Source organism: Trichechus manatus, unplaced genomic scaffold, assembly GCF_000243295.1.
Source record: "Trichechus manatus latirostris isolate Lorelei unplaced genomic scaffold, TriManLat1.0 scaffold00138, whole genome shotgun sequence".
Classification (NCBI taxonomy): Eukaryota; Metazoa; Chordata; class Mammalia; order Sirenia; family Trichechidae; genus Trichechus; species Trichechus manatus.
Genome location: NW_004444074.1, coordinates 1,413,559 through 1,424,365, shown reverse-complemented (window position 1 = coordinate 1,424,365; position 10,807 = coordinate 1,413,559). Strand labels below are relative to the sequence as shown.

The window sequence follows — 10,807 nt, the reverse complement described above, 5'->3', positions numbered from 1 at the left end:
AGAAATAATCTGACCAGGTAAATCCTGCTTAAACCTCCTCAGTGGCTCCCACCTTCCCCAGAAGCACCAGTACTCAAGCCATAAGGCTCTACAGATCCATTCTCCTTTCAGGTCATAAATATCCATTCTTTCTTGACTATACCTGACATATCTTGCCTCTAAGCCTTTGCTTATGCTCTTTTCTATGTCTAACATTCTCTCCCTCATCTCTTCTCATCAAAGTCCTGATTTTTCAAGCCCCAGCCGCAGTGCTGCCTCCTCCAAGAAGCCTTCCCAACACTCCCCAAGCACAAGTCTCCCTCCCTTGTATACTCAGTCCATCACATCCTAGGGACAAGAATTTGCTCCGTGTCTCACACATTCTAGAATTCCGAGTTCAGCTCAGTCCTGGCACCCAGCAGGGCCTCCACGGATCTCAACTGAATTCCAGCATTTCCAGTCCTCTGAAAGTTAACTCCTCAGCCAAGGGTGGGCTAACACTGGGTGTATCCAGAGTCCCTGGTACAGTAAGGTGAGGTGAGCTCTCCACCTGCCTCAGCTCCTGAAATCCCTCCTAAGTGTCCCTCCTCTGGATCTGGGGTCAGGACGGAGCCAAGGACAGGCCAGGGAGCTCTCCAAGGCAGCTGAGGACAGGAGACAGCTCCAGGCCTTAGCCAAAGCCCTGACCACATTCCCTCTAATGACTAAAAGCACAACCCAGTGGTCCTAGTGGCCTCTGGGGGCCAGGGAGAGTGGGGTGGAGGACAAGGCCACCTCCCCACCTCCCCCTACCACCACTTCCCTCCCACCCTGGAGCTGAGGCCCTTGTTCCAGCCTCTGCTCTGCCAGGGTTGGCAGTGACTTTGGGACCAAACCCTCCTGACTAGCGGGCCTTCTTGATCAAAGGAAAAACCCTTTCCAGCTCCAGCATGTAAATGCTGACTCTAGACGCCAAGTGTGGAGTCAAGGTGCAGAGGATCAGGGGACAGGAGGACTCAGGGGTCTGAGGGCACTGGGAGGAAGATTTTTAGTACCTTGAGCACCTTACTGCCTGTCCACTCCCTACCGCCACTGCACGTGGGCCCACAACGAGAGAAGAGAAAAGGAAAAAGTTTATTGAAAACTATATACAGCTGGTCCAGCCCCTACACAGGCTGCAACTGGTGCCTCCCACACCTCAGGCAGTGTCTCAGCCCCTGATGGTGGTGGCTGGGGCCAGGGCCCAGACTCCATTGGGAAGTCTGGAAGCCAGACCCCACCAAGGATCTTTGTCTGTGAGGTGGCAGTCAGGGCAGAGGGATCCCTGCTCTGACTTAGTCACAGCCTGGGTAGGGGAGCACTATTCTGAAACTTGGGCCCAAGAGGGCCCACCTATGCTGTCGGAAGTCCTGGTTGTTCCTCTCATAGGAGGCCTTATTGGACATGGAGGCAAACAGCCCCCCTACCACCCACCCCATGGACTTCATGAGGCTTGGACTGAGGACATCAGTCACCCTCCCTCCCAACACTGATTCAGGGTGGAGGGCCCTGGAGCACTCCTCAAGCAGAAGACCCGGGGTTGAGAGGTGAGTGTTGGGGAGGCCATGGCTCAGGGCCCAGGTCCAGAGCCTCCTGGGGCTGGGGGCAGTGTGTGGTCAGGGCGTCCCACTGTAGGAATAGTCAGCTTTATTGTGCATCACCAGCCGGTCATCCACGAAGTAGAAGCTGTCAGACTGCGTTTCGTACGGGTGACGGATCATATCGCTGACTGAAAAAGAGGCCCCGTCAGGCCAGGAAAACGTCAGAAGCCTGAGCCAGGCCAATAAACGGGCTTCAGGACTGGAGTGGGGTGGCGTAAGCTGAATGACCCCAGAGTTTCCCCAGCCTCTTTGAGCCCCCGTTTCCCTATAGGTGACATAGGAATGGTGACCAGGGCATATGGTGTCACTGGAGACAAAAGAGACAGGGTGGGAGAAAAGGGAGGGTCAACCCATACGCACCCCCACCCTCTGTCAGCTTGGTCTGTGCCCCCGCCCCACGCTCGTGAGGCCCTGCCCACGCACTCAGCTCCTCCGAGAGTGGGGGGAAGTCGTAGATGTGCTCGCAGGTGTTCTTGCTGCTGGGGATGCAGAAGCCAAAGTGGAAGTCAAAGCTTTTGAGTAGCTGGTTGCGGAAGTAGTGCCTCTCAATCATGCGGAAGTTGTTGACCGGCTTGTCTCCCACTGTGAACTCCACTCTGAGCAAGAGAAGGCGACAGGGCTGACCCTGGCCTGGAAGTCAGCCAGAGGGGCTCAGGACAGACCGCCCTTTAGAGAGGCTCAGGAAGAACTCAGGAAGGACTCACTCCCACCCTCGCCCTCGCCCCCAGCCCTTGCCCCAGCCCAGTGACTCACGGCCCAGTGACTCACGTGGCTCCCACCTGCCTCAGGCGGAGGAAGGCAGGGGTGAACTGGTAGCGGACAAAGCGCCCAGCATTGGGGTCCAGGTCCCGCCAGTTGATGGGCAACCGCTCTGCAATGCACCCCAGCTGGGGCTCAGTGGGCTTCAGGCTGGGGCCCTTGCCCGCCCAGAGATCCCCCCAAAGGCCCCCATCTGTTTGTATTTTTTAAAATCTCGCCAGGAGATTCTGATGCACAGCGAGGGTTCAAAACCACTGGCTGAATGGCCCTTTCACTTAGAAAGGTCAGCAGGTCACCAGTTTCCACAGTGGCTCCCAGGGCCACAGGGAGCACAGAAGCCTCGGCAGTCACCATTCCCAGGGAGGCCTGCAGGGGGCAGGCCAGGCCTCCCAAGATGCCAACTCCAGAGACAGATGAGAAGGAAAAGGAGACCCAGCCCCAGGCAGAGGCCTCCTTGCCTGGAGACCCCAAAGAAGGCTGAGGTCCAAACCCCAGCTCTGCTCTGACTGCTTTGTGGCCTGAAGATTCCCTGGGCAGCCTCCTCCATCAATCGCCCACCTCCCGCCCTGATGGCTCACCTGAGGCTGGGGGCTTCTTGATTTCAAAAAGGACAGTGCCTGAGTCCATGTCCCGAATCTTGAACCTGACGAAGTCAATCTTGTAGATATTCTCCTCAGGGGAGCACAGGTAGTCTAGGAGAGACAGGCAACTGAGCAAGGCAGGAGCCTGCCCAGAAGCCCCTCCAGCCAGCTCAGCTTCTGGGGAACCCCAGATTAGCTACTACTTTCTCTGACCCCTAGGGCTATTGCCCTCCAGAAAGAGGCAATTGAGACCCTGTCCTGGGGGAGCCCCCACAGTATGGGAGAGATATAGCTCTGCCATTGGGATCTGATGAGGGATAAACAGCTCCATCCTAGTGGCCTCTGGGGGTCAGGGAGGGTCAGGGCAGAGAGGGGTAGAGGACATGGCCAGCTTCCCCACGTCTTCCCTCCTATCCTGAAGTTGAAGGTCTTTATTCCAGTCTCTGCCCTACCAGGGTTGGCTGGGGGGCTTTGGGCCAAATGGTCTCCAATCTGATGTAGATCCCCCAGCACAAATGGGAAGACACAGACCTGCCTTGGGAACCTCAGTCTGAAGGGGTGACATAGCTCTGCCTTGGGAGAGACACAGTCCTTCTCTGGAAGACCCCCTACCCCACTCAGCTGCCCCTGGCACTATATGTAGATGTGTCTGGCAAGGGCTGATCTTGAGAGGACTTTCTCTGACATGAGTGGCACTGGGGCAAATGAACAACCCCTTCACCAGTCCTCTTCACCGCCCTCAGCCCCCACCTCTCCCCATAAGCAGCTTATGCAGCCCAGCTCCCTTAAGCAGCTTAGCCAAAGCTCTGCTGACTCAAGCCCAGAGCCTGGGATATTGGGGGAAAGGGAGCCAACTTTGCTCCCATTCTCTGTTGACCTCCAAATGGGAGGAAGTCTTATCAAGCAGAGGGAACCTCCCTTGAAGATCATCTATGGAGCCTTGGCTCTGAGCCAGCCCCCATAGAGAAGGGTGCTCCCCCACTCCCATAGCTAGGCCAGGAAGAGGGCATGACAGGTGTGGCAAGGGGCGTGGATGAGGGTAAGGGGAGTTCTCAGGTCCAGAAGGGGAACCAAGAGCAGTGGTGGGCCCTGCTGAGGAAGCACAGGAATAGGCTGGGCCTGGTCTGACCATCACTGTTCTTGCAGCAGCAATTGGAAGTGCTCCGGAGGCCCTGGCAACAAATAGGGAGGAGCAGAGAGGTGCAGTAGGGGGCGCAGTGCTTTCAGCCTGCCCAGCATCACATCCTCCCCTAGAGGCCCATAGAGGCCCGGAAATCACCCCCCAGGCCCCTGGGCCACCTCCTATTCCCCTGGGGCAGGAAGAGGAAGTGAATGTAAAGTCATTCTCTCTTTCCCAGGCTTGCCTCTTCCCCAAGCCTGGGGTAGCCCACTCCAGGAAGTCCTCTTGGCAGCCATCTGTCACCTCGGGGCCCAGCAGGGACTACACAAGGCTTGAGAAGGGGCCTGAGCCCTAGCCTGTCCACAATAGCCCAGGGGGAGAGAGGAAGGGGATGGAAGTGGGCAGTCCCTACCCCCATTCTGTGCACACCTTATCTTCACAAAAAGCACTAGTCTAAAGATATAGAAAGAAGGCACAGGGCAGAGGGAAAGGAGGTGGCAGAGCTGGGAGCAGAATCCTAGTTACCCAACTCCCAGCCCCCAGTAAGGCCCTCTCTTCTTCCCCATTCTCCCACTTCTGGGGCCTCTCTTTTCACTTGTAACAACTTCTTGCAGTCTGACCTCAGTCTCTCCTACTGCAAACTCAATCTATCAACCCCTCCATCCTTCAAGGAAGTGAGGAGCGGGGGATGCCCATGGCTCAGAACAGCACAGCCACTCCCTCCCTTCTGCCAGGGAGGGATGAGGCCTGGTGCCAGGGTCAGGCCAGAACAAGAAGACAGAGTGGGGCTTATAGCACAACTCCTCTCTTCCCTTCAGCCACAAATAGTTTCCTAAGCTGGATTCAGGGCCGATAAGCCAGGAACAGCAAACCTCAGACCTGTGTGATTAGGGTCAGAAGGGACCAGGCAGGGGGTGCCAGGGCAGAGAGCCCTGAAACCATTTTCAGTTCTGCAAAGGAAAGAGCTCCCATGAAGCCGCTTCCCCTACTCACAGATGCCCCATCTCTACAGGCCATACATTTCTTCCACACGAGGAGACACAGGGGACATAGGACATGGGTTGAAAGTCCCTGTGGTTACAAAAGTTACCCAGAACTCAGACAGGTCAGCACGAGCTCCTGACATTGTATGAGGAAGTTCTGCTCCAGAGATAAGCTGAAGCCTAAATGCTACCATTGCCAACTGCAGCCCAACTGGCACCAACATCAGCCTGCTCCAGACTCCCTCCCTCTACCAGTGCCTGCTAGAGCAAAGGAGCTCAGCCTTCCCGGGGCCCAGCCAAGAATGGCTGCTGCCTGGCTTGGAGAGGAGGGAGGAGCTGGGCCACCAGAGACCCAGTTGCACAGGCCCAGGCCTGTCATCATGGTCCCCTCCACAGCTCTGTCTGGAAGCCCTAGGATCTGCTGTTCCTGCAGCTTCAGGGCTCAGGTCCAGTCCTGTGCCTGTCCCCCACCCTATAGAAAGGGCCCCAACAGTAGCTGTCACAGAGGGAGCCAGAGCAGGACTGCTGATGAATGAAGCCAAAGTGGAGAGCCACTGCCTCCCCAAATGCCTCTCGCTCTTCCAGGCTCAGCCACCTCCTCTCCATGAAGTCCCCTAGCCCTTGTCCCTTGCCCATAGTGACGTCCTGAATGCCTGAATGCTCAGTTGTCTGCCTCCAGCCACGAGCAGCCTGTGGTGCCCTCAGTATTGTTGACAAACGAGCCCTATTTACAAAGCACAGTGTTTCAGGCACTGTGTAACGTCAGAAGGTTCATTTTATATTCCCAATAACTCTATGAGGTAGGTGTTATTATGAACATTTTACAGATGAAGACACGCTCAGAGAGGTGAGGTTACTTGTCCAAGCTCACGTAGCCAACTACGTGACAAAGCTGGGGCTCAAATCCAGCCAGTGCAGCTCAGAAACTCTTAACACAGTGGAGACTAGGTCCTGCAGCAGAAAGAGGACAGACCCTGGCCCAGGCTCAGGGGCATTAACCCACTCCCTGGCAGGACCCAGAGGCAATCCATTGACGCTTCCTGCTCACTTTCCTGGGGTGAGGGATGGCCCCAGTCTTCCTGGGGGGCTCCAGGGTGACAGCATTAATGGTCAGGGAGACCTCAGTAGTCTTGAGGCCACCTAAGCAGCTCAGTCTCCACCTAGCCTCCAGGGGCAGGGGCTGAGGACAGACTGTACTCACCCCCCTCCTTGTCAGTGCAGAGATAGGCCTCAAGGGGCTCTGAGGACTCCGCGGGGAAGGGGCCATAGTTGCAGCTGCTGCCCCACCTTCACCATGGGAAAGAGGATGAACCCCCCCAAAATAATACATCTCAAAAGGGAGAAGAGGGGTGCCCAGGAGATAAGGAAAGGGGGGCCATGGAGATCTCGGGTTTGGAGGCATGAGGGAGGGGAGTAAACGTAGGGGAGGGGACCCAAAAGGGGGAGGGGAAGCGGTGGGAGAGCCGGGAAGGGGGCGGGGGCCGGGCTCAGCGCGCCGAGAGGGGCCCCACTCCCGCTCTCCTCCCTGCTGCCCGCGGGCAGCTCTCCTCGCCGGTGCTCACCGCCGGTGACCCGCTGTAGTCCCAGCACGTCCTCTGGCCCAATCCGCTGCTTCCTCCGCAGCGGCCCCGGCCTGGGCCCCGGGCCTGCCTCCGGCTCCGACTCGGACCCGGATTCAGATTCCGCCTGCGACTTCGGCTCCGGTTTGGGCTCCACGCTCGGGCCCGAGGCCCCTAGAGCGGGCTCCGCCCCCGTCCCGGCCCCGCCGCCGCCCTTCTTCACCTTCATGGCCTCGCGGGCCCGAGGCTCGCCTGCTGCCGCCGCCACCGCCTGAGCCAGCTGGAGGCTGGGAAAGGGGGAGAGTCCGCAGCCCCGCCCCCGGCCGGGGCCCCAGGTACCGCTCCGCCCCGGGCCTCCCGGCCCTTCCTCTGGGGTGGGTCCGGCACTGACTCCGCCCACGCGGCGGGGCCCACCCGGGCCGAGGGTGTGGGCACCGCCTACCAGGGCTCTTATCCCGGCTAGGGTGAGGGCTTGCCCTGGGCTTCATTTTCTCACAGGTAATTTAGGGAGGTCCTGCCTACCTCTCCTCCTTACACCTGCGCTCCTGTCACTGTGCCCTTCTCACTGCCCCTAGAGTCATCAAGCAAGCTCCAGCCTCCGGGTCTTTGCCTGGGATGCTCTTCCCCACATAACCTCTTCTTGTTTTTTTGGTCTCACCTTAAATGTCAAAAGCCATCCCTTACATCCAATCTAAAGTACACCCCTTACACCCAGTCATTAACCGATCAGCTCATTTTTTCTAATACATTACTGAAATCATTTTTATTTGCTCAGTCTCTTCCCCCTCAAAGATCACCTAAGTGAAAGTTGACTCTGCTTTGTTCCCTATTATGCCCCCAGCACCTAGCAGAAGTCCACTGCGACCAGTGCTCAGTAACTTTTCCTTTGTTGAACTGATGAATGAGTTAGTATCTGAGGGCCTTCACTGGTACAAGCTATTCTCTCAGCTCCCTGCTAACAGTCTTGTTGGGCAACCCAGGACACCCAGAGGGACAACAGCCCAGGTGTCTAGCTACCACAGGACCCTACAGGACAGAGGGGCAGGAAGGGCACATGGCCAGGTAGAGGCGAGGTGGACCTGTGAGCCCAGGAAGACAGATACCAGAAAACTGTTACTTACATATAAAGGAAGAATTAAAAGTATGGCCATACTTCATATCATTTCAATTCATATTCAACCAATGTTTATTGAATGCCTAGTATATGCCAGACACTTTCACGTGATTTATCACATCTAATCTTCACAACCACCTTGTTAAGGGAGGTACCATTGTGCCATTTTAACAAATGAGGAAGCTCATCAGATGTTAAGTGCAGAAGCACAAAATTCAGGCCTGTTTGATTCCAAGTCTGGAATTTTCCCCACTGTACCACACTGCCCAAGCCTCTGCCACACACGCAGTACCAAGTCCTGAGCTGCTGCCTTCTGGACTCCTGTCTGGCTGTACCCAACAGGTGTGTAGCTAGCTAGGAAGGAGAGCTGTAAGGGAGGAGTCCCAGAGGTGACCTGTGCCTGGCGCCTTCCAGCAAAGCAGTGCTGGGGTTCTCCCTGAGGGGTCAGAGAAAACCATGGCAGGCAGAGGGATCCAACCAGGGCTTTCCTTAATGCTGCCTTCTCGGTAACAAGAGAAGGATGCCACATTGAGATACAGGGTAGAAGTCCAAGCTGTCCTTGCCCCAGAGGGAGGTAGTCAGGCACCTTCAAGTTCAGGCCAGATAAGGAGACCCAGATGATGCCACCCTGAGGCTCCTGGGAGTATGGGGGTGGGGGGGAAGCAGGGAGACCTTAGCCAGGGGAATGGAAAGGGAAGATGAATCCATCTTGGACTGCTGTACTTTGGTTGTGGGACGGACAACAGAGGAGGCTGGATACAGGTCATTCCCAGCAGGCCCCACTTACAGGCCTCTCAATCTAACACCTACCATCCTGGCCGGAAAGGAAGGGTCCCTACTGAGATGCTGCCCTGCTCAGTCTATCTTCTCAGGCTTCTTCCAGGACTTGCGGGTCTCCAGAAAGATCTTGAACAGAGATAGGAGGATGGGCACAGCCATAGGCAGGAAAAGTGGGATGTAGATGGCAAACTTCTGGTCATCAGGAAAATAGAGGAGGTGGAGGAGTGAGGGGTCAAAAAAGGCACGCTCTGAGGATGTCACAGCTTTCTGGCTGGCAAGGAAGGCAGAGGCCAGGTGTCCGGTGGCCAACTCCTCTGCTGCCTTCTGGACTGCAGCTACTGCCCTGTAAACCTAGGAAAGGAGTAGAGGGTTAAAGTAAGTCCTAGGCATGGTGGGGAGGGGGCTGGGCCTTAGTGTGCCCTCAGCCCACAAGGGAGTTTGCCTGGAGTTTACCCAAGATAAATGGAGTATAAAAGGGCCATGTGCAAATTTCTTAGGGTCGCCTTGAAACCTCACACTCCCATTTGGACTCCTGGGGCTGGCACTGCCTGCTAGAGGCAGCCTGGGGCACTCAAGGATGGCATGCCCACACACACACCCTGGACCTCAGATGGCTCACACCACACCCTGACCTCTCCAGTTCTAGGCCACAGAAACCCGTCCCTGCCCACGTACCTCAGATGCCACATTGTCCTTGATGACAATGTTGCTGATCTTGCCCAGAAGCTGGGCCAGGGAGGTGAGGGTGGTGGTGGCCGTGGCCAGGTTCTCCACTGAGCGAGCCCAGAGCAGCCGGTCCAGCTCCCAGCTCATTAGCCCTTCACTCTTAGGCCCTGAAAGCAGGCATTTTGGAGGCACGTGGGGCTGGGCAATCCCAAAGAGCAGCCTGTAGGAATAGCCAAGTAAGATCAAGGTGGCTGAGACCAGAAGGTGGGAGAAGATGGCTAAGATTCCTGGAATATCTGCCCTAAGTCAATGATTTCGGTCTTACCCAGAGCCATAGGGGTTGTGGGGAAGTGTCTCAGGGTCTTGAAGAGTGAGCAGCAACACCAAGAAATCTAGAGCCCCAAACTCTGCTTCCCTCCCGAGTGTTTCCACTTTCACCTGTTTCTATATTGGCCATCCAAGATCTTGTTTGAAGAAAGATTCCATGGCTAAAAAATTTCTGATAACACCAACTTAGTTTAACCCTCTTGCCCTTTCTTACCCTCTCTTTGGAAAAATGGGGCCACTGGGGCTTAGAGTTAAGGGATGATCCAGGACCATCTTTAACAAAAAGGCATGTGTGCGATGCCTCTCTAGGCCTACACCCATGCCAGACATTGCTAATCAATCAGGAGAATACTCTTTTTCTGATGTGCCCAGACACACAGGGCTTCAAGCAGCCACTCTCAATCGATCAGTTAGCATAGGAATTAATAGCTATTTTCTGAAGCACAACTAATCGTAACTCATGGACCTGACATTCATGTCTACCTTTCTTAAAATGGGTTTTGTGAGCAACTGGACCTACTTAGAAAAAGGATGAAGCAGTTCTTGGAAAGCTTTCTTGGCTTCCTGGTGGCTCTAGGCACAGCCCAGGTGTCCTTGGCAGGGAAGATTTCATTCTGATTGTAATTCCCCCTCTAGAGCCAAGGAGACTGTGGTCAGAATCTCAGTAGCCATGCCCCCCAAATGGAACACCCAGGGCCTCACCGCAGCTGAGCCAGGAACACCTCCATCACTCGCACCATGTCCACCTCGACTCTCACCGGCAGCCCCGAGGCATTGTAGGCTTTGGGGTCAACACTGTATACCTGAAAGCGGGAAGGAGGTTGCCACAACATGTCAGGACTGTGCATAGCTCTTCCCTAGGCACTCTGGAGGTCATGAGAGTAAATGAAAACATAACCTCTGCTCTTTGGAAGCTATAAACCTGATGGTATAGCTAATACTTTTTTGAGTAAGCGCTTGGCTGCTAACTGAAAGGTTGGCAGCTCCAAGGGAGAAGAGTCCCAGCGATCTGTTCCTATAAAGATTTACAGCCTAGGAAACCCTATGGGGCAGTTCTACCCTGTCCTATAGGGTTGCTATGAGTCGGAATCAACTCGACAGCACACAACAACAGCTATCAGGAATTTACACAAAGTACCTCAACTATTCCCTCCAAAGTCCTGTAAAATACATTTTTAAAACCTCATTTTAGAGTTCTCATCCATGAGAAACTCCCATGCTAAAAGAGGAGGCAAACTACCCAACCCTGCAAGACTCCCACAAATAGGGCGGGCCAAGATCTAAGGTGTACACAGAATAGTCCTAAATAAGTGCAAACTG

At 55.4% G+C, this 10,807-nt stretch overlaps 2 protein-coding genes across 4 annotated transcripts in view; both read right to left on the bottom strand.

The window, feature by feature from the left end:
- Window positions 1–1,117: 1,117 nt before the first annotated feature.
- On the bottom strand, window positions 1,118–6,870 carry UNC119 (unc-119 lipid binding chaperone). Of its 3 annotated transcripts, none has more exons than XM_023739709.1 (5): window positions 6,604–6,870; window positions 2,936–3,049; window positions 2,367–2,469; window positions 1,959–2,194; window positions 1,118–1,726 (listed from the first exon to the last, which is right to left on the bottom strand). In XM_023739709.1, exons 1-5 carry the CDS (start codon window positions 6,827–6,829, stop codon window positions 1,614–1,616), a joined length of 792 nt encoding a protein of 263 aa, XP_023595477.1. In that variant the 5' UTR covers window positions 6,830–6,870; the 3' UTR covers window positions 1,118–1,613. The 3 variants fall into 3 exon arrangements, with proteins under 3 accessions (XP_023595477.1, XP_004385432.1, XP_023595479.1); XM_004385375.3 differs by having other exon boundaries at window positions 2,022–2,194; XM_023739711.1 differs by having other exon boundaries at window positions 1,587–1,722; window positions 2,022–2,194.
- Window positions 6,871–8,430: 1,560 nt separating this feature from the next.
- The window catches only part of PIGS (phosphatidylinositol glycan anchor biosynthesis class S), a 9,683-nt gene continuing 7,306 nt past the window's right edge, over window positions 8,431–10,807 (bottom strand). Inside the window, exons 9-11 of the mRNA XM_023739697.1 lie at window positions 10,190–10,344; window positions 9,170–9,380; window positions 8,431–8,845 (exon numbers count right to left, since the gene is read on the bottom strand). Coding sequence (XP_023595465.1) covers window positions 8,570–8,845; window positions 9,170–9,380; window positions 10,190–10,344 — 642 coding nt within the window. The 3' untranslated portion in view covers window positions 8,431–8,569. The remainder of the gene's footprint in view (window positions 8,846–9,169; window positions 9,381–10,189; window positions 10,345–10,807) is intronic.

Excerpts from the sequence above, each read along its gene's own strand:
- UNC119 (XM_023739709.1), bottom strand. The coding sequence starts at position 6,829 with ATGAAGGTGAAGAAGGGCGGCGGCGGGGCCGGGACGGGGGCGGAGCCC. Across the intron at positions 3,050-6,603 it reads ACTACAGCGGGTCACCGGCG|ACTACCTGTGCTCCCCTGAG; the intron begins GTGAGCACCGGC and ends TGTCTCTCCTAG. Across the intron at positions 1,727-1,958 it reads CAAGCTGACAGAGGGTGGGG|TCAGCGATATGATCCGTCAC; the intron begins GTGCGTATGGGT and ends CCTCTTTTTCAG.